This window comes from Colossoma macropomum, unplaced genomic scaffold (genome assembly GCF_904425465.1).
Source record: "Colossoma macropomum unplaced genomic scaffold, Colossoma_macropomum, whole genome shotgun sequence".
NCBI lineage: Eukaryota > Metazoa > Chordata > Actinopteri > Characiformes > Serrasalmidae > Colossoma > Colossoma macropomum.
The window spans coordinates 171,237-195,279 of NW_023495967.1; the positions used below are offsets into that span (position 1 = coordinate 171,237).

Genomic DNA, 24,043 nt, shown 5'->3' on the forward strand with positions numbered 1-24,043 from the left:
TCACGCCTTACTAAGTCGTGGCCACACATTATTTTTATTTATATAGGATGTCAACAGCGGGGCTCCGTACATCTTAGTGCACAATTATGACATATTAGCTGAATTTAACATACAGGATGAAATAAAACAGTGCAAAAGTTATGGCACATTTCATTTTTGTTTTCAATAGATAAAACCGCAACAAAATTGGCAGGAAAAAATTCAGATTGTTCTCTGCAGAAGATGTATGAACTTTTTTTCACTCAGAAAATCAACAAAATGTGTAATTTGACCTGGTGTATTCAAACCTTTTTAGACCACAACTGTCATTTTTTTGAAGTTTTTGGTAGCTAAATATAATTTAATGTTATAAAATACATGTTTACAAGCTTGATTTGAAACCTATCTATATTTTTTGTGTTTTTGGATCTTGGCCAGCCATAGATGATGCACTTTGTACCCCCCAAGACAAAAAAGTTTAGGTACCCCTGCTATTATACAGTGATATTAAATGGCTAATGTAACTCTTCTGAAAGTATTGCCAATTTCAAAGGGTTACTTTTTTGTATCACTCGACTCATCAGATGTCCACACAAGCAGAACGAGTGCAAACTGTGAATGTGTATGTTTGTGTATTGATCTTTTCTGACCTTAAACCAGTGATTTTTACAATACATCAAGCTTCCCATTAACAAGTGAGTGACCAAATCACTGAAGATTCTAAGAGGACACATATTATGCTTTACAACATGTAGGAAGTCACAGCAGTCCACTTCACTAAAACCCATTTTTATTTACACAATTGCAGCAGATGTACAGTTTGAACAGTAGCTATATTCTACAGCAACATAGCTCAGTTTTTTGTAATACAAAACAATGCCTGCTCAAGGACCTGAAGGATTAGTGTACTTCACTGCACAGGAGCACAGACAGGTGGCAGGAGATGCTGCCTGAAGTCATGGAGAGCTGTTTTTGATCAGGTGTGTCTGTATAGTTTCACCAGCTCCTTTGAAACCATACTGTGCCTCATCATTGTGGAGGGGATGTACAATACGGTTGTTCTTTCCTCGTGATAAGAAAAAGTGACTACGTCGCAGTTCGTTCACATACATCTTCTTAAAAAATACATTGTTGGTCGATAAAAATGTCTTTGGTGAACCCATCCGACAACACTGGATTCTCTTCAATAATACAACGGTGCTGTAATTTACTGGGCAAAATGACAAAGACTCATTTTTGGATAGTGTGCTGCACGTCCCTGTACTAAAGCAGCATTTAGAGAGCTAAAAGAAGAACCTGAATCTTGCCCTGTTTGCTTGGTCTTCTGACAAATGTATGTTATCCAGAACATAGGTGCATATGACCAAACCTAGCTCCAGCTGGAGGACTTCAGCCAGACTGTGTAATGCTAAATCTCCATAAAGAACAAAACATTTAGAAAACGAGTACGAATGAGAGAAACTCCTACTATTTTTTTTTAATTCTAAGTGATTTAAAGAACCGTTTAAATATGTTTTCTAGTAGTTGTATTATTTGTGATAAATCCTTTGGAAATCAGAATTATACATGGTCAGTTGTGGATGCCTAACAAATAAGCATCTTTTTATTATTTTCTGTTGGTTTTCTGTATTTTTTTGCTTTCCTTTCTTATTTATTTATTTTTTTTACAAAAAGAGACTTTAAAACATCTACAGAGTAAATAAACCTCCATGGTAAACTGCATGTTGTAATTTGCAAGTAAACAGGATCAAATCTTTCTATTTCCTTCATCCTCTTGACTCTGACTTTAAACACTGACTACAGTGTTAGGTAGGGTTTAAGATAGCATTTGACAGGCGTTAAATATCATATTGGCTACGTTGCAGTATAATCTCTAGCCGGTGTGTAACGTCTGTGGTGGTCATCCATGGCAGACTGCGGCTGGTTCACTCTGAGAGGCTTTCTCAGACACTGAGGGAGGGTCTTGATGTCCTTGTTAGGTGAACCCTTAACTCCATTTGTGCATTTTTGAGGAGGCTGTTAAGGATAGTAGAGGTATTGGTACAAATACCTCTAAGGCCACCCGTCTTACCTCCCAACACTTTCTAAATTGCCCTAAATCTTTCGCTGACTGCTGACGGTCTGACAGAGGCCAGTGGGGGAACGTGGGCATCACCACCTGGAGGGCAACAAAGAAACGTGGAGGCACATTAGAACAGAGGGGTCTAAACTCTATTCGTGGAGGGCCGCAGACTTGCAGAGATTAGTAGTTCCACTCAAGAAGGCTTTGATAATAAGGTGTTGAGTTGAAAGGGGCATTCCAGGCTAAAACTAGAGCGTAATATGTTACGTAGTATTATCAGAGCAGTGTTTTATAGCCTTTTTACGAGCTCACAATTTTATATCTTTTTCATATTTTCATTAATCAACATTTCGCCACAATACCCAGCATACATTATGCAAATACAGCATAACGCCATTGGGAATCCCTGCAGTGTCAACCAATCCTGACAGCTATCCTGATTAATAAGCAAACCAATACAACCGAGTTAGCATTAGAATGACTCCTATCTCACTTTACATAAACAAAACAGTGATTCTATCTTTATTTAGCACAAAACATGAAAGTTTTTTTACCCATTCCTCCAGAGCAAAGAAGGCGAATGGAGGTAAGGTATCTAGCTGGCAAGGTAGCTCCCTTGCCAACTTCTGATGATGAGGCACATGTGAGTAACCATTTTCTGCATTGTAATGAGGATTTTATGATGGTTACCACAGTGTTACTGTTACAATAAGATGATCAGCTTGAAATGCAGGTCTTGTCTTAATTTTTGTCAAGATTGCCTTGAAAAAAAGTAAACTTTTGCATGTAAAACCTTTGCATGAATTGTTTTGGGGATAATTCTTTGGTGAATCAGTTTGCTATTCCATGGCTGAAAATCTGAAAAAAGTGCATTGGTGCAATTTTGGATCTCTATATCTCCCTACCGAATGTGATATTTTTTAAAAGCCATTATTTTTTACTAGTATTAGCATAGTACTCTTTTGCCAGTTAGATACTGGTCAGACTGATTCTGATTTATGAACTGTTAAAAAAACAAATGCCTACACAAATGAAAGTAATTAATTAAATATCAAATACCTAAAGTTTTCTTTTTAACCCATCCTCTTTTGCCGGTCCAGGAACCTCTGCTTTCTGTCTTCGGGAATTTCCTCCAGGCTGATGCCGTGGTTACTCGCCCTGCACGACATCACAGTGAGTTATGAACATGGTGATGCAGAAAGTTGTTTGGTAACATGTTGTCCTGTATTGATAAAGAGTGAACTGATGATAACAGAGGGGGGAGGGGCTGCACTGGTCTCTTACCCTGGTGTAAGGTCTGGGGGGATAGGCAGAGGCTTATTAAATCCTTCTTTACCGACCAACCAGAATGTCTCCTCCACTCCTTTACCCTGGACATGAGAGAGATTGTGGTCATATTATGTGTATAACAGTCTTTTTGCTGATATACCTTTATGTAGATAGATGAATGTTTTGCATGGGTGTGTATTTATAATCTACCTTAAGTTCCGTCTTGCCCCTCGAGTCTATTTTATATCCAAGCTTTAGATCTCTGAGAATCTGGACTGTGCTGATGTTTACATGTATTCTGTAAGCTGCAGGTGAAACAAACAAAACAACAAATAAAAATTTACCAAGACTCCATCAGATTAAGAACTTCATGCTTTCATTCAAACATCATATTCGTAGCCCTCTATTGCACACATTGGGAGAGCAATGTTTAAAAAAAATCTTAGATTCATGCATAAAATGGACCTGAAAACTAAAATCGAAAACAAAATTTCAGAAGTAATACATGCAGGGGTCTTTTTGGGGTACGCTGCCTTGAGGCAACATTGTGCAACAATGGAAAGAAATGATACAGTTAAATACAAAACTAAATAGGATTCTCTAACTGAATATTTGGAATGAAACTGAATAACTACATAATGTGATCTATAAAAGCTATGATAAAACTTTTTGGAGTAATGCTTCGGTTTCCCAAACATCACAATTTACTTTGTAATATACAGACTTTGCTAAAAGAATGAAGTCATTTTCAACTAATAAGAATTGCCTTTCATTTCCTAAACAAAACTAATGATACTTGTTATCATACTGGATGTCGACTGCTACAAGACATAATTTACTATATGTATATTAAATATTTTATAAGCTAGATTTCCAAAATAAGGAAAAACATTGAAAAACAAAATTATTCTAAATAAAAAATCATTCAAAATGAAAAACTACACAATAACTGCAATGTTCTCTAATACAAGCTAAATCCTCTCCACCGTCGCCAATGTTGCTTCAAAGCAACAAACTTATTTCAGAAAATTCTCATGATATATAAAAATGTATGCCTCAATTTTACCATCATCACCATTACATATAAAAACTGACAAGACATGTAGGTTCACTGATTGTTTTAGATGGTAATTAAAATGGTTGTTTTGTTGTCGTGGAGATATTTATTCTGCTATTTGTCCACTAGGTGGCATCGCTGTCTTTATATGTACTGCCTACAGGATCCATTCTGGCTCTGACATGTTTAGCTGACAGAACCAAAAATGGACAATCTATAGTCTGCATAACTGCATAACCTGCTCTTACAAACAAATACAAACAAATCCCACCCTTAACCAACCCCAATCTACACCTGCACATATCTGTAATCATAACCACCACTCCCCGAGTGACATGTTGGAAACTTCCTATCCAATCTGGACTACAGAGGCGCTCAGCTAGCAACACTTCGATTATAATTACTGTGTGTAATATATAATGAATCTTTATATATATAACATATGATATATGATTAGTCATTTTGCTTTCTTGCCTTAAACCTTTGCTTATATGCATGCTTGTTTACTGATCTGCTGGCTTCCTGGACATAGATGTCATAAGCAGAGACAGATGGAGTAGCCTAAAGTCATACCCAATTAAACATATTGTTACAGCAGTAAAGTAATGATTAAAGTAAAAGTACCAAAAAGTAATCAGAACTGACCTTTTTTTACGTTGTTATTTACCTCGACTACATGTAAACATGAATTATCAGATCATATATCATATAATGTGCAAAAGTTTGAATACCCCTGGTCAAATTTGTTGATCATTAAATGGAAATAAGTATATATACATATATATATATATATATATATATATATATATATATATATATATATATATATATACTGTATATACTGTACTTAAATATGGCTTTTTGTTTTCTTTTTTTTGCAAATTTAAGAAAAAAACTAATGCACTTTCACAACTGAATAACTCATAAAGCTGCAGTGGAACTTCTTAGTACATCCAGCATCCGTCAGCACATTAAACTGTCTGTAAGGCGCTGTTCTTCTCTTGGTCTAAAATAAGAAGGACGAAGCAGTACATTTGGTTTTAAGACGAAAAGTGTAAAAAAGTAAAAGTGTACACTCAGTACTTTTGGGAAAGAAGTGACTGGAGTTTTACTGACTGGTTAGTATTATCTTTGCATGCTAGTTGGCTGGAAGGTAGCAGTTGTTAGCTAGAAATAGGCTACATTTTTATCCATCTTGCTGGAGATGAGGTTGTACGTGAGTTTTGCAGCTCAGCAGAGTTATATCCCCACCTGAACTGTTCTGCCATACTTAATAATCATGCACAATTAAATGTTGACTGCTTTCTTTAAATTGTAATGGAATACAAATATTTGGAGAATTTATTCAGAGTACAGAAACTAGGTATCTGTATTCAGTCCAAGTTACATTTTGTAAAGGCAGCGTGCAGAATACAGTTACCTTTCACCTACCTTTAGAGTGCTTACCTGCTAATTTTAAAAAAATATAAACCCCCTTTAAAAGAAACACCATCAATGCTTGTTTATTAACTATTACTTTACAAAGACTGGAGTTTTGCTAAAGCCTGAGTAGACTACTGAACTGTGCATGCGTTCCAGGGCAAAATACATGTTATTAACTGAAAATAACACGGCTATTCACTTTATTGTCAAACTAGCAAAACTTAGTTATTGGCATATGGGAAATTGTTGGTTTAGGCCATGACAGGGCAGTGGGATTATGATTTTTGTGTCCATTTGAATAATTAAATTTTTCGCAAAACGTAATAACAGAAGTGTTACGTGAAGAAAACGGCCAACCAGAAACACTGAGGAACAGTGTGAAAGAAATAAAAATTACAGCACAAGGTTTCCTGTGTAATCTAATGTAAATGCATTCTAAATCTATGTATTGTAATAGAAGAAGATGCTGAATACATTCAGAATAGTGTTCAGCCATCACTACTTCAAAGTATTTTGCTCAACCCTGTATATGTGTTACTGTTGTTGCAATAATAATACAAATAATACAAATGGTTCTATTTATTGTTATTTTGTCATGGATTTTAGCATAGCATAATTTAGCATAAATTTTAATGAATATATATGAGTGTGTGTAAGTGTGTGTCTCTGTGACCCTGGGCCTGATTAAAGGTTAGAGAGAAACAGTTCTGGGAGGACACTACCATTAAAGCAGAATTTTCTTTCTAATTCGGCTGATAGTCTTAAGAGCTTACAGAATGCTCTGGAACTTAAGCTCTCTGAGCCTGTCGTCGCTAACATGAACCTGCACAGCAAGACCCACCTTCACCAACACTTACTAACACATTTACAATATGCGTATGAAAAAGTTTGAACACCCTCATCTATTTATATCTTTCACTGATTTTCTAAGTTAAAATAAGTTATAATAATTCTATTTATTTGTAGAGTTTAACATAGTGCCAAAATTTAAAATGTGCCATTAACCTTTGCACAGGCCACATTTTATATAGGTTTTTTCAATATGTTAAATTCAGCAAACAAATCACTTAGAAAACACTTAGAAAATCAACAGAAACCTGTCATTTGGCCAGAGGTGCTCAAACGTTTGCATATGACTACATATACTTTCATTCTCTAATAAGTTATATATAACTGTGCAACTTATAAGTTGTATACCAGTCGGATAAGTTGTGTATAACCTATTGTAAGATATATATAACAAAACAATTATTAAAAGGCTCATATCTTACAATTATCTTGCATTTTATTAGGCCCATTTGTGTGGAGTTATGCACCAAAAACACTCATAATTCATTTTTACACGACAATGTTTTCAACCCAGTTTATAAAGTAAAGCTTCATGGTTTGGGGTACTTACACAACCCTGTGGATTCCATTCGAGATGCTGTGTTTACTGTGTCCCCAAACAGACAGTACCGAGGCATAGTCAAGCCCACCACTCCAGCTACCACTGGACCTGTTACATACACATGCATCAAATCATCTATCAGTACAAAATGGTAATATTTGCCTATATATAGCTTTTTATTAGTGTGATGAAATAATATTGATAACATTTTGATTACAATATGACCACAGTATGGTCCATGGCAGTGCTTCACTGCAGTACAGCATGCTCTGTGTTAATGGGTTTGTGCTAATGAGTGTGGGGGTAGGGGGCTGGTGTGTAATTGGATGAGGCAGTTAATTGGATGTTGTCTGGGATTGGCATCGCACTTTGAATGCACAACCATGAGAGGATAAAGAGGGGGAAAAAAAGGGAGGGTTGGAATTTTTTTTTGTATATATATATATATATATATATATATATATATATATATATATATGAGGTAGGAAGTTAAAGTGTTGGGACAGTAAAGTAAAAAAGTAAAATATTATATTCTATTTTCTTCAAATGTGTATTTCAGTTTAAAAGATTGAACTATACTTTTACACTCTAATATGTTATATATGATTGTACAACTTGTAATATATATATATATATATATATATATATATATATATATGTAAAGTAATATATAACTTATTTATAGGGTATACAAAAAACTTCAGCATTTGTTTTCAAGAAGTATTTTTGATTTCACCTCAGAGTAAATCATAGAAAAATAATAAAGCAAATGTGACATCATGTGACATAGTGAGGTTTTGCCAACTGGAAAGGGGGCGCCTTACTAAAATGGAAAATGTATTTATTTGCACATTATTAAGTTGGTGTGACATTAAATGAATTAAATTGGCCATTTCTCTGTAGGAAATGAATGGCAGAATTTTAAGAAAGTTCAAATCCAGCTGCCATAAACTGTCGCAAAGGGCATCTCTCACACTTCATACATACTGCATCACACTCCCTCATGAACAATACATATTCACATACAAACTAGCACACATACTGTATGTACACACATATTAGCAACCTTCTGTGATAACATAGCAATGGCCCAGCAACACCTTAGCAACCACCTGGGATACCATAGTAACACCTTAGCAACCACCTGGGATACCATAGCAATGGCATAGCAAGACCTTAACTACCACCTGGGATACCATAGTAACAGCCTAGCAACACCTTAGCAACCGCCTAGGATACCGTAACAATGGCCCAGCAGCAACGACCTGAGTGAAACTGAGACAGTTGTGTTGTTTTAGTGAAATACAGTGAGTTGTCATTTATTTGCATATGGTTTTACTTGTTTTACTCTCCATCTTTGTGTTGTTTTTCCCCAGTTTACCTTCCTTTGCATGTGCATCTGTTTTGTACTCCTTGATTAAATGCTTAGCCTAATAGAGGATATGCACGTGACAGTTGTCAGGAGTTACAGCAGTCACACCCACTGAGTGGCAAAAAGACCCAACTGCCTTTAATTCATGCAGAAAATCACTTGTTTCATTGCCGGTTTCACCATTTCCCCTAATAAACGCAGCCTTGTTGCAGAATGTCTTGCCACTCAGTCCAATTGAGGGGGTCTATTCTGGCAGGACAGTGACGTCAAGGCATACCCTCTATTTTTGGTGGCTGTAACAGCGAGTTACTATGTAAGCCTGCTGCTTAGCATGTTTCTCTGATGGCTGGGTATGACTACTTAACTAAAGTATGTAATTCTATCTAACATCAATAACTTCTTTCTTCCACTTTCACTAGTCAAACATAACCATATTAAAAAACGTATCAGTCCAATTAATTAGAATTTACTCAGATCTCTTGTGTGTGATTTACTTGAATTCATTAAGTACATGTTACTTAATCAAGTATCTAATGAGCTACTTAACACAGATCTGCAAAACCACTTAACATTTTTCAGTAAATTCAACATTAATCCATTAAAATCTCAGGGCTTATTACATACTAAGTCTTATTATTTAGTAACTACAGGGACTTCAGTGCAAACTGGTTGAACTATTCTTAAGTTACAGAAGTGTGTAATAAAACTTTGGGCCCACCCTGGCCATTTATGGGGGTGATTTTTTTTTTTTTTGCATGAAAGTTTTACCAGCCTGATGGCAAACTTGAGCATTCTTTTTATCATGTTATGTGAGGCTTCAGGTTATTTTTATGATGCTATGTGGCTGAGAGAAAGAGAGATAGCGACTAACCAGAGTGGAGTCCAATGCGGATTCTGACTTTAACGGTGGGCATGTGTCTCATCTTGAATGTCCCGATGCAGGACAGGATGTCCAGAGACATGTTGGCCATCTCTGCGGCGTGCCGGTTGCCATTGCGGCTGGGGACTCCAGACGCTACCATGTACGCATCACCGATGGTCTCCACCTGTCAGCCCAAACACAGGTGACAGGTCAAAAACACACAATAAGGCATATTTAAATTGATCATTAAGCCCAATTAAATTCTGATCCTTTGTTAAGGCCTTTTTAAACTACTGCCCTCTATTTACATGACATAAAGGGACATTATCCACAACTTGCTATTGTTATTGATGCAAAGCAATGCAAATAATTTTATTTTAAGTCATTTTGGGCCATTTCTATTGGTCCGTTCATTTATAATATACACCAACTGGCCTCTTCATTAAGTACCACTTCTTGTTGTTACACTTATTGTCCATTTTATCAGCTCCACTTTGTAGTTCTACAATACAGACTGTAGTTCCTCTGTTTCTTTGCATACTTTGTTAGCCCCCTTTTACCTTGTTCCTCGATGGTCAGGACCCCCATAGGACCACCACAGAGCAGGTATTATTTGGGCGGTGGATGTGTTAATGTGTGACACTCATTTAGAGTGTCCGCTCACTGTCCACTCTATTAGACACTCCTATCTTTTTGGTCCACCTTGTAGATGTACAGCCAGAGACAGTAGCTCATCTGCTGCTGCACAGTTTGTGTTGGTCATCCTCTAGTCCTTCATCATTAGCAGGATGCTGCCCACAGGACACTGCTGGTTGGTTATTTTTGGTTGGTGGACTTTTCTTAGTCCAGCAGAGACACTGAGGTGTTTAAAAACTCCTGATCCACTCAGACCAGCGCAACACACACTACCACCACATCAGTGTTACTGCAGAGCTGAGAATGATCTACCATCCAAATCATACCTGCTCTGTTGTGGTCTTGTTGGGGTCCTGACTAATGATAAACAGGCAGATAAACAGATGAACTATAGTCTGTAACTGTAGAACTACGAGGTGCACCTCTGTGGTAAGTGGAGCAGATGATAAAATGCACAAAGTTTAGGTACATGGAGGTGTACTCAGTGAAGTGGCTGGTTGGTGGTAATGGCAATAAATTTTAATTATATAAAAAATAAAATAAAAAAATGAAAATGAAGGTTTTGTTCTGACATCGACGGTATCTTGCTTTAAACTGGATTGGTTTTATTAGCTTTAACAAACATAAAATGTGCAGCATGCGGCTGTATTTCACATTAAAATACAAATATTGAACTGGATTCGGTCTTGGCCCACACTCATCACTGAAGGACTTGAATTGGGACTGGGACAAAAAACTAGGATCAGGATGTCACTATATTCAACCACACATACCCATACTCAAAAACACCTTTTGTACTCTATTCTCAAAATAAGCCTTAAAAATAATAATATTTATGTTTCATTATTAGCCTTAATTTTGAAGCATTTTCATTACTTTCAAAATATATCCAATAGAAAACAAGACTGAATAAATAGTCAGCTTAAGTCCAGCTGCTCATGCACCATATGCTGTTATAGAAGATGCTACTGTAGTGGTAATGTGTGCCTAGCCTTGCAGTAGAGGAAGCGCAAATTGTTTATCACCTGAAGCGTTAACATTTTCTGCGTAGTAATGATCACTGTCCTATTTAAAGGGCTTTGCTGATGAAATGTGTTCAGGACACCAAGAGCCAGCTCTGATTAGGTGACTGGTACGTACCTTGTAGACGTCGTGCATGCCAATGATGGAGTCGAACAGTGTGTAGAGGTCATTGAGCAGGTCCACCACTTCGATGGGATCGCTCAGGGCTGAAATGGTGGTAAAGCCCACAATGTCACTAAAGTAAAGCGTGGCCTCAGAGAAATGCTCCGGCACCACAGGCTTCCCCGTCTTTAGAGCCAGAGCCACTGACCTGGGTGAAGACAGGAGTATCAATCATAATTACAATCATAGTGTATACCCTGTAGAGGATGTGTTAACTTAATTTCCCATAGAAAAGCAACAAAACAGGTTTATTTGACCAGGGCCACGCAAACATTTGCATGTGACCGCATGTCTGTTGTTCTGAGGAAATGTGTGTATGTGTGAGAGACTCACTTGGGCAGCATCTGGGCCACCAGGGCATCAGTTTTCTGCCTCTCCACTTCCAACTCCTCCGTCCTCTCACGGATCAGATCCTCCAGGTTAGTGGAGTACTGCTCCAGCATGCGCAGCATGGAGTCTATGATGTTCGTCTTTTTTCCTTTACTTATGGTCTTAAACTACAGCATCGCAGAGACACACAGCGGGCCAGAAAGAAGAAACAGTTGGAGTTAGTACTTCCATATGTGTGTGTGTATATATATATATGTTGTGTTCAAATGATGTACAAAAATACAGTGATGATATATCATACATGTGGGGAATTAGTCTTACATAGAGATACTTATATATGTAATACATATGGGACATTATTCTTACATGTAGATACTTACGTATGGGACATGGCTATAAAAACAATGTACAAAGATAAATGTGGCTGTCTGTATGTACCTGTCTAAAAATCTCCTCAAATGTGGGCCTGAGGTCAGGGTCTTCACTCCAGGCCTGCTTCATTAACTGGATCACTTCTAGTGGAGCCTCGTCCACTGATACACTTGGTCGGCACAGAGGAGGAGGAGAGCGCACCTTATCTATAATCTCTGCTCTCACACACAAACATACACACACAAACACACACAGATAAAGACTTACAGCTCTTACAGACGCTACCACAGCTTGTTGAATGGTTGTCGTCTGTAGTCTCACGATTCCATTCCAGTCTATGACGGCTTAACTACACACAACAAACACACAGTGTTTTTGTGTGTTTGCACGGGCATGTCAGTGTGTACAGTCGTACGGAAAAGTACAAAATCCTCTACAGAAAACATATTTCTGTACACTTTAATGCACAATTACTGTTTATTTGCTGAATTTAGCATATTGGGAAAAATAACGCATAAAATGTGGCCTGTGCAAAAGTTATGGCACATTTTGTACACCAGCAACAGAAACTGCAGTACAGAAAATGCCATATTTAAGTGTGTTCTCCATAGTGGATGTGTTAACTAATTTTTGCTTAGGAGGTTAACAAAACATCACTTGACTGGGGGTGTTCAAAGTTCTGCATACTGTATATGGTATGTGTGTGTGTGTGTTTGAGACATGAGTGCTGGATGCAGCTATTATTATTTTTTTAAAGCAATACTTAATACTTTTTTACAAAGATTCATTTCAATACATTTTAAATAGATTCCTGAACAATACTTTCTCGATGCCTTCTTTAAAATGACCAACTGAAAGTGGGTGTGGCTTAAATTAGAAATGAGTGAAAAGTGCTGGACATTTGTGTATTTACAGACAGTAAGGACTAATCAAGGCCAGACTAATTAAGAAGCGCTGACAGTAATAACATGATGCAATACACAATTTAGACAGCCAATCAGACATCTAGATTTTGGAACAAGCATGCTTATTGGCTCACAGATGCTAAGACTCACTACTTAAGTATTCAATCATACAGAATGTTTTGATACTTAATCATTTTTGGTATTAATCATTTGTTTAGTATCATAAAACTGTTGAATTTTCAAAGATGGACAACAAACATTAATACATGGCTATATATGACAATTATACTACAACAACGGTGAGCAAACTGATATGAGGTGCAGTACTAAAACTGTGAGTGAGGAGAACTTTTGACTAAACTAAGTTAACTTAAAAAAGGACAATTTTTTGTTCTGTTTTTCTAAACGTGTTAAAAGCACACGATGAAAATCATTTGTCCTAAAAGTGGTTTGAACCCTGCAAAGGTTTTTCAAATCAGTTTTTGCGAACATTTATTACATTTTTACTTATTTGAAGCGTTTTTAAAAGTATCATGTATATGTGTGTGGGTGTAGACCTTGTGGAGGCATGTCCAGCATGCAGAAAGGAGCGCTGCGGGAGATGACCTCCTGCATGATGATGGAGAAGCTGTAGACGTCTCCCTGGTACGTGCCTGTCCTCATCAGCTTCGCACTGCGCAACAGCTCTGGAGCCGTCCACAACTGGTCTGTATAGAGAGAGAGAGAGAGAGAGAGAGAGAGAGAGAAAACACAAAAAAGAAAAGTGATGTTAATACTTTTATAAACATGCATACATCGTAATCACACAGTCGCTCTGCAAAGCAAGTTTTTCAGGTCACATCGTACATCTTTATGTATTAATATTACATGCATAGGCTCAGAAAGAAGATCTGACTCAAGGTTTAGGTCTGAAAATTAACATTATACTGATGAAGATATGATGGCAATGGTCAATAATTCATTTATATCCTCAGAAAACATGCCATTTACCAAGTTTTGACTGAGTTCTCTTTGAGTACTCTTTCAAGAAACTCGCAATCATCCACTCAGGGAAGGGGTCTGAAGCACAGTCTACTTTATGAAATGTTCTTCTGCAATGTGCACTTACACATTTTCACCAGAGAGGTCTCAAAATCCCAAAGACGTACATAGTGTAACTTTAAGTAAACTAGATTTTTGACCAACTATTCTTTTAATTCATTAGATCTTAACTGAAGCCTCCACATTGCAAATTCTTAGCAACAACTACTCTCAGATCCCCACATATTATCCTTATAAGTAATCGTTAAAATATGTAAATACTAAAGTTTAAATTGGTTAATTCAAGACAATTACGATAAACGTAATGCTTTGATGTGTTTTTATTTTTGTATTTTATGGTCCACATGGCCCATAATGCTAGAAGAACACCACATGCATGTACAAACAGATCTGTATCTTACCCTCTGGTTTGCTGTCGTCCAGGGAGAGGATGTTCTCAGAGTTCATGATTTCATTCAAGCCATAATCTGTCACTTTCAGAACAAACCGACCGTCAACCACACAGTTCCGAGACTTCAGGCGGCCATGAATGATGGCCCTATTGTGCAGGTACTTCATTCCCTGAAAGAGAAGGTAAAGATGAAAAATGAATGCTGGTGAACATAAAGTATTTATATATACGAGTAACTCGTAGCCTCTTAAACTCCTTTAGCCTCTTAAACTCAAAATGCACTTCATCATATTCTTCATAACTTTCATATTTCGTAAGCTACATTCAAAAGGTGGGTGTCTATGAGAGCTGTAACTGTCTTCTTTCCAGTCAATTAGATGGGTAATGTAACTATAAACTCTTATAATAGAAGAAGCTGAACTACTTTTTTTTTTGGCTACTGAAAGTTGACCCATATAAACTATAAACAGATGGCGTCTCTTCAGTGATCTGCTCTGTAAAAATTAATTTTATAAAATAATACAAAGAGCATCTAAGATTTCTGGCTTTCAGCAGTAAATTGTAAGCATATAGCAATATGTGTAGATCATAAAACACATTTTCTGTTAATTTGAGGGGAGCTTTCAGCAAAAAAAATTAAAATAAAATAAAATAAAAATCTGCATTTATTTAATGCAGTTACTGAATAATTTGCCTTATGATTTGGTCATGTAAATCCAGATGGACAAGACAAAATATACCCTGGAGAAAAAGAGGTTAATACTATTATTGTTTATTCCAGTTTTACTGGAATTTGTTTTTAACTTTTCATCAAATCTACTGGCTTCATAGAGAACAAAGCTTTGGCTTAATTCTTGATAATGACATGTAGATGTGGCAGTATACAACCAGTGTGACTTGAAGACCTTTTAAGTCAACCTATAAAGCGTTGTAAAGTGATGTAAAACAGCTCAGCCACATGGACATTAAAGTAGTGAGCCTGGTTTGGGGTTTGGCCATCAGCAAAATCAGCAAATTCTAAAGAATACTTTTTACTTCTTGTAAAAAGTAATCTTACTACTCATTACTTTACTCCTAAGTTACTGCACAACACCTATACCAACTGAAAAGTGCAAGGAACTTTATTTTAAAAGAAATAGGCCATCACAGTAAAAGTCATGTCACTACCAATACAGAGAAAAAATGCATATAATTAAGCTGGCTTGACAAAGCTAGAACCACAAAACTTCACAGGATCATAGAGTTTATACAGAAATAGCGTGCTTGTACTTTTTGGACTCATCAGACAAAAAGTTTTTGTGCAGCGTTCAGCACCTTAGTAACCACCTGGGATACCATAGCAAAGGTCTAGCAACACGTTGGCAACCACCTGGGATAACATAGCAATGGCATAGCAACATTTTAGCAACCACCTGGGAAAACATAGCAACAACCTAGCAACACACTGGCAGCCATCTGAAATTATTATATAAACCTGAAATTACTAAATAAGTAGGTCTACAATTACATACTGTAGTCCATCTGTTGCTGCACAGGTTCCCCTCTACCCATCAGTTAAAGGAAAGGGACCACCACAAGACCACTGCTGACCAGATATTTGAATGATGGCTCATTCTCAGGACAACATGGATGTGTGTCACTCTTATGTGAAGACAGGGACTCAAAAAGCTGTCTGTCTGTCTCACCCTGATCAGATCCATGAGCAGAGAGGATTTGAACATCCAGTCCAGTCTCATGTCCTCGTTATTGAGCAGGTCCTCCAGGCTGCCCCGAGAGCAGTGTTCCGTCACTACCCCGAAAATACCAGAGTCCAGGAACAGACCCAGAAACAGGTTCAGGTTCTCCTGACGCATGTCCCTTAGCTGTGGAAAACCAGAGAGATAAAGACACTTCAGCCCTGCTGATTTCAGGTTTGCCATTCTGTCATTTGACACTCGGTTCTCCTTTTCACTCACTGATAAAAATAAAGTCATAAAGTCAACTAAAAGTTTTAGTGTAACTGATTACACAGCTTTCCTTGAGTTAAGTCAAGTTAACTTGAGGACACCAGAGTTCATCCAACTCAAACGTCTTAGTTTAGTCAAAAGTTCTCTTCATTTTTTACTTCTGCTCCTCGGTTAGGTCAATAATATAGATTTTTAAAACTCTGTTACCCCACTAGCACAGACTCTTTCCATTACACCATCCCACCAGACGTTCTCTCCTCTAGGGTACTCACTTATGAAAGGCTATGGCATTGATGGAGTTCAGACTAATGATGTGTTGGGGTGATGGTTTAATCAGGTGCACCACCTGGAAACGACTGAAGTTGATATTTCATGTATATAAATGTTTAATACACTGTAGAAATGTGTTTGGTTTTAAGTTCTCCCAAATCTGCAAGCTATGAAAGCTTGGTGTAATTTTAAGCTACTTAATAAGTTTGTATTCAACTACTTAATAAATAATTTAAAGTAGAGTTCAATTTGGGTTGCAGTTTTCCACCATATGTAATAATGACACTGGGCTGTTTCTGATAACCTTTAAGATTTTTAATGGTGACTGTAACTTAAGCAAAAATAACCATTATTATTTATTTTATAATTACATTATCATTCACACTATAATTAAAATACATTCTCAGCACATTAAAACATTTTATTGGCAAATTATTTTTCTTTACTTCGAACTACTTCTTGAATATATCTAAACCTCTAAATCTATTTATTAATTTTGCAGCTCAATCAAAAGCATAATATTTGCTCAGATGTAACATTAACAATAATTCAGACACAGCAAAGCGAAGGATTTAAACACCCTTACAGGAAAACCAACTTGTTCTTTCTCAATACTTCACTCAGTCGCTTAAGGCAAACAGAACAATACCACTCACAGCATCACAGTCATTTCACTTCTCTGAGTAGAGATCAGGCAGGCTCAATCCCAGTGAGGAGAGAATAACCTGTGAACACAGCTGGAAAATCAATCATTTGCCATAGTTTTATGAAAATAATGTGAATTATCATCTTTTAAGCCACAATGTAGTGAATGATGTCTTGTTAACAATTCTTAAAGCTCACTCATGTTCACCTGTTTGTGTGCAGGAATTGATTACACCAGAAATCATTCCAAAACAATTGCTTTAATTGTCTAAACAAAATATAACAAAACAGTGGAGCAACAAGTACATAGATAAATGACCAGTCACAGTGGTGTTTACAAAAGATTACAAACTAAACTGGTACACCACTGTGTTTGATTATATGTATACACTCACTGGACACTTTATTAGATATCATTGTTCAATTTCCATTGAATCAGAGCCTTTTAATATATATATGCACATATTTCATGTTTAATATATATGATCACAGTAGTTGATCTGTGTCTCTGCATCACTCATTAACTCCCTTTAACTCTGATCATCAATGATCAGGACCACCACAAAGCAGCTAGTATTATTATTTCATTCACAGCACTGCATCAGCATTGACATGGTAGTGTATGTGTGCTACTGGTACTAGTGTAGCAATGTTTTTAAACAGCTCAGCTGTCCTGTTAAACATGACCATGTTAAACGTGACAGTGTCCTGTGACCAGAAAATGACCACTAATGAACGAATAAAAAAGGACTGACAAACTGTGCAGCAACAGATGAACAGATGAGCTATTATCTTTGTTACATGGGGGTCCTGACCATTGAAGAACAGGGTGAAAGGAGACTAGCAATGTATGCAGAGAAACAGATGGACTACAATCTGTAAGTTAGGAGTATCTTTAAAAAATAGCCAGTGAGTGTATATGTAGAGTATGTGGGGGAGAAAGAGAGACAGCAAGAGAATGAATATCCGACCGCTACCCTATAATGCTATATATACTTGGGTCTTAACAGATGTGGAGGTGTCTGGTCAATTTCTTTGTCACTAGCAGCTCATGAATGTGGATTCTTCATGACTCCGTCTAAAATAAAGAAAAAAATAGTCAAAATTAGTAATAAACACTCACCAGAAGAAACAAAATAATGAAAATGATCCTGAAAGAATAGTAGACAGTATGAAAATAAATCTACAAAGCAGAAAAAAGAGAGGTATTCACAATAGAATTCAAGAAAAAGGTATATGTTTCTCAATAGCACACAACCCTGAAAGCCCTACTACTTTATACAGTGCACTCCACAATTATTGGCACCCTGGTAATCATGAGCATGATTACTTATCCTTTTTCATTCAAAATATTAGCAGAAATCTAACCTTCATTTAAGGTATAATAAATGAAAGAAAAATCTTGTCAAGAAATACATTTTTCTTCTTAAATCTATGTGTGCCACAATTGTTGAAACCCTTAGAAATTCTATGTTTTAAAGATCACTTGAGCAATTAGGAACACTTAAACGGTCAGCCATGACTTCCTGTTTCACTGGGGAATATATATGAGATGAAACACAGGCCAAATTACCTGTCATCCATCATTATGAGAAAGACCAGAGAAAACAGCAATAATGTACAACAAAAGGTTGTTGAGCTGCTCAAATCAGGAAATGGCTACAGGAAAATAGCTAAACAGTTGAAAATGCCTATTATCCACTATAAGGGCAATAATTAAGAAGTTCAAAACAACTGGAGATGTTAAGAATCATCCAGGAAGAGCATGTTTGTCTATACTGACCCCATGCACAGTGAGGAAGATGGTCCAACTGGACAAAGAATCTTCAAGGATCACAGATGGGGAATTGCAGAAATCCAAACTACAAGTAAACACCACCTATACAACCACAAGTTCTTTGGGGGCTTTCCAGAAGAAAGCCTTGGCTGTCAAGAACCAACGAACTCAAGCTTGTGCTGTTTGCCAAACATTACTAGAACCTTCAGTAAGACCGTGTTCTGTGCTCAGATGACACCAAAATAGAGGCTTTTGGCAACAAACACCAGAGGTGAGTTTGGTGTAGACACAAAGACAGCCTTGCAGAAAAGGTACCTCATCCTCACTGTGAAGTATGGTGGTGGATCTGTGATACTGGCGGGTGTTTTTCTTCTAAAGGCCCTGGACAATTTATTCAGACACATGGTATCACAGACTCCTACAGGTACCAGCAGAAATAAAATCAAAACCTGACAGCATCGGCCAGGAGGCTTAAACTGGCCCATAGTGTGGATCTTCCAGCAGGACAATGATTCAATGCAGACCTCAAATCCAGCACAAAAATGGTTCCCTGACCACAGAATCAAGTTGTTGCCATGGCCACCTCAGTCCCCTGACCTAAACCACACAGAAAAACCTGTGTGATGAGCTGAAGAGGAGAGTCCACAGTGCGGACCTCAGAATCTGAAGGATCTGGAGAGGTTCTGTATGGAGTAACGATCTCAGATCCTTCGCCATGTGTTCTCCTATCTCATTAAGCCTTATAGGAGAAGAATCAGAGCTGCTATTTTTGCAAAGGGAGGCTGCACAAAGTACTAAATAAAGGGGTGCGAACGATTATGGCACAGACAGATTTGAGAAAAATAGTGTTTTCCCGATAAGATTTTTTATCAATCATTGTACTGGAAACAAAGGTAAGATTTATAAATTATAAGCAATAAAAAATGTTATTTATAGTTTATTTTGCTCATGTTCACCAAAGGTGCCAATATTTGTGGAGGGCACTGTACATTGGTTTTGCAAAGTAAAAAGCAAAGCAGGTGAGCCACTGTTTTAAATGCATGTTAAAATATGTCATATTGGCAAAGTCTTATGTTAAAAAATGTGGTTCACTATGTAATGAAATATGTACTAATATTACAAAAAACACTACTATAAATAATATCATAAATGAAGGTGCCTGGGACAAGCTGTCCTTATTAGTCGAGAATCTGAAGCAGCAGATAGATGGCTGTAGGAAGACAAAACATTTGGTAAACGTTTAAAAGCACTAACTTAGACAAATGAACCAGATATAGCCACATTTATGCTGAATAACTGCATTTGTTTACGCATCCAGGCCTCAAATCAGGAAAGATGTCGCTTCCATAGCTGAGAAATACTTTTTTTCCTAGACTTTGGCTGAGATGGTCAGCGAGGAGCAGGATGGACAAAGTAAACTTCTTACTTTAAAAGTGTTACTTTTGGTTAAATACTTTTGCCTGCCTCTCTGCTGCCCCCTCGCCAGGTTGAGAAGAGCCAGCTCACTCGTGGTGAGGATTTTTAAAAACTCTGAAGGCTTCTAAAACTCCAGAATATTTTCAAGTGAAATGTTGTCTTAGAAGGTCAGTAACTGATCCCTATTACAACTGACTGAGTTTGATGCACAATAGATGACATTGACAAACAAAAACAAGCACAAAACATACAAGAGATGCATCGAGGTACAATAAAATGAGATAACTGCAACAACTCTCAGTACTTTTACTTAGGATACTTTGATAAATTTGCATTTAAAGTCAAAGTGAAATCAAAATGGAACTTTGTTAGTTCTTTTCACCTTGCTAGTTTACCTTCTTAGTTAATGTCCATCATATATGACCAGCAAAATTCTTGATTTACTTTTCCATTAAAATATATTAACTTTTGCAATTAAATAAATAAATAAATAAAACTGTTTACAAAAAGATGCGTCATGATTGATTTTTGATTAACACCAACTTTAATAGAAAGAACTTTTGTAAGTAAAAACATAAATGCAATACTTTTACTTTAGCTCAAGTCAAATTTTATAAAGAGAAGTTCTACTTTTCGAAACCTAAGAGTTTAGATGTTTTGTACTTTGTTCCCTCCTAATGAGAAGACTGAAACATGATTTTAATATAGATTAATCAGTCAAACTTTGGTTGTATATCATAAGATGGGGATTCATGTGAAGCAGATTCATTTACCCCCCAGGAGAAAACATTTAAAAACGTCACAAAACTGTTCTTTCCCAGTGGTCATTACAGTCAGTCAATGGTCAATCATGAGTGAGGGAAACATAGGCTTAGTCGTGCTGATGTTTTGTTGAAGTTTAAAATTTTGACTTCAGTCAAAAACAGATATACGTATTTTGGGCTATTTCACAGGCAAAAAAGAGCAAAAACAACTCAGCCTCATAGTCGAGAAACAAAGCTAAATAAAAGTCGCTTCCCTTCCTGAGAAATGCTGGTGGTAAACATAAAAATGTGGGGGCGACTATAAAAAGAGAAAGTGTCTGAATCATTAGCCTGCTAGCCAGCAAGCTAACATCCCCATACATTACAGAACAGGTTAATCTCTGCTTTCACCAACACCAGTCACTCATTTATTATCTAATTATACGTCTCAGCACAAGATAGCCAGAACTGAACGGTTCTTCCAGCAGAGCTATTAGCATGCTAACATTAACTTAGCTTGTGCTAATGTAACATTAGCTAATGCTAGGTTAGCTAGCGAGCTAGATAACTAGTGACCCATAACAACTGTGAAAAACTTTATTGGAAATGGAACAGAAATTCAAAACCATCTCAAATTTAAAAGAAGACTTTTTTATTGATTTTAGAATTTCTCATATTATTTTGTGAGAGAAAGAATTCACCTAAAAGAGGCTGCAAAAAACAGATAATGGATAGCCTACTAACTGTTAGCTAGCATATGATGTTCATTTCCAATTTAACATAAGGGGTTCAACATTTATAACATATTATAGAACAGAAAATAACATTTTATAGAATTAGGTCTGAGTAAATGCCCAAAGATAAACTATTGTTATGGCAAATAAATCAAGCATTACTCACCAAATGCATTTTGAAGCCTTCTGAAGTTTCCAGAAGCTTCCCGTCTCCGCAGTGGAGCATTGGTGATGGAGCTCGGACCTCAATACGGGTGGAATCTGCTCTCAGGATTTTTGCCGACATGAGTGTACCTGGGCCGATTCTTATATGCCAATACTGACTCACGTGCTGGTAGCTGGGTTATTGGCCCATTAGCATGTTATTTACCTAACAGTCAGCCTAATATAATAAGTAATAATTATAATAATTGTTTTACTTTTGCAGCACAAACTATTTCTATTTGTAGTTTTGTACATTGGATTTGATTTACTCCTTTATGTAGCTTTGTGCTCAGAATCAGTCAGTTCTCTCGGCCCTCGCCCTGTTATTTGAGTGCGCATGAACACCTCAAATGATGAAAAGTTGTACAATCTTGTTTTGGGAATGAAATAACATCTTTTACAAATGACATTGTTGCTATTTTCTGACATCAACACAAGCTGAAAAAACTGGAAGTGCAGACTCAGATCTGTCGATACAGAATGTAACTCACAGTGAAACGTTAAAATGTGAGAGACTTGAGAAAAAGTGTGCAATTCATTATGTAAGTACCATATAATTACATCTTAATAATTATTTAAAGTAACACAAATGTAGTGCAAAGCTGCATTAACTCATTTAAGGATAAATGTAATTTATAAACATTTCCAACAAGTGAAATATTCTATATGTGCTTTAAAAAGTAGCATGAACATCTGTGGTGAAACTGTCTAATTAATTTCAACATCAGGAGGTTGTGAGGTTAAGCCCAAAGCCACTGCTGTCCATATCTGGAAGCTCAAGAGGAGAAAATGTCTGATGAGATTGTGTGTTGCAGTCCCAGTTAGTGGAGAAACTGAGCAAAGAACAAACTCTAGATTAATTCTTTTGACTAAACTAAGAAGTTCAGGGGTGGGTGAACTCTGATGTCCTCCAGCTAAGTTCACTCAAGAAAAGCTGTGTAATCAGTTACCTCATAATTCTTGTGATGACTTCTCATTTTTTACAATGCTCATTCACTTTTTCAGTGAATTCTTCCTCTGTTTCTCCTTCTCTTACCTTAACGAAGATCTTTTGTGTTCTGTCGCTGACATCTAAAACAGATCCTCCATTAGGGCATTTCTTCAGCCACACCCAGTCACCCTGCCAAATGCATAACACATTTTAATGCTTCAACTTCATGCAAAGACCTCTGTTCTGACTGGCTGTCCAGTATTACGCCTCTTTCAAAAAGCAGGCAAAAACACTCTTTATAATTTCAGCATGAATGGGCGGAGCTGAACTGCTGTAAGCTGAATAGGTGTATATAATGGTTTGGTATTTTGTGATATCAGTGAACTCAAAACAGGATATTTTTGTAGTTTCATTTTCACTATATGGGCATTTAGTACAATGAAACATTAATAGTTGTTACTTAATACATCAAACTCTTTCCTTTAAAAAAAGCAAGGAAGCTTTGTTTTTTCATGAAATGGGATTTTTAACTTTTCGTAGTTTTATTTTTTTTTTTCATTATTTCTCACTCTAAGCTAACTGAAACAAGCGGAGACATTCTGTCTAGAGTGCAAATTTTAAACTTTCCATGCTTCCATTTGTGTTCATAACAAGCAGGTAATAATTTTATAATGATTTGAAGTTGAAGTTTTTATAAATGACGTTTTTGTTTTTTCCGGTCATCGACACAAACTGAAAAAATGACACAGACTTGGACCTGTCGACACAGAATGTAACTCATTCTGAAATGAAGTAGGTAATTAATTATCTAAGTATAATTATGTAAAGTAGAAAAAATGTAGTGCAAAGCTGCATTAAATAATTTAAAGGATAATGTGATTTATAAACACTTCCAACAAGTGGAACATTCTATATATAAACACACACACACACCTCAAACACAGCAACGTTGGAGCTTTCAGGAGTGGAGGTGATGTAGCTGCGTCCAGACACTGAGTGGCGAGGGGTCTTCACATCTAACTGACTCTTTACTAAGCTGTCTTCATTCAGCTTCTACAGAGAGAGAGAGAGAGAGAGAGAGAGAGAGAAATAAGTATTACGTTT

General features: G+C 36.7%; 1 protein-coding gene across 1 annotated transcript in view; it reads right to left on the reverse strand.

The window, feature by feature from the left end:
* Positions 1 to 1,822: 1,822 nt before the first annotated feature.
* gucy2d (guanylate cyclase 2D, retinal) overlaps positions 1,823 to 24,043 on the reverse strand; it is a 33,237-nt gene continuing 11,016 nt past the window's right edge. Inside the window, 14 exon segments of the mRNA XM_036564350.1 lie at positions 1,823 to 2,137; positions 3,101 to 3,199; positions 3,326 to 3,411; positions 3,521 to 3,615; positions 7,189 to 7,287; positions 9,423 to 9,597; positions 11,190 to 11,382; positions 11,568 to 11,731; positions 12,003 to 12,151; positions 13,399 to 13,548; positions 14,284 to 14,443; positions 15,959 to 16,135; positions 23,045 to 23,128; positions 23,873 to 23,992. Of these exon segments, the coding sequence (XP_036420243.1) occupies positions 3,115 to 3,199; positions 3,326 to 3,411; positions 3,521 to 3,615; positions 7,189 to 7,287; positions 9,423 to 9,597; positions 11,190 to 11,382; positions 11,568 to 11,731; positions 12,003 to 12,151; positions 13,399 to 13,548; positions 14,284 to 14,443; positions 15,959 to 16,135; positions 23,045 to 23,128; positions 23,873 to 23,992 (1,737 nt within the window). The 3' untranslated portion in view covers positions 1,823 to 2,137; positions 3,101 to 3,114.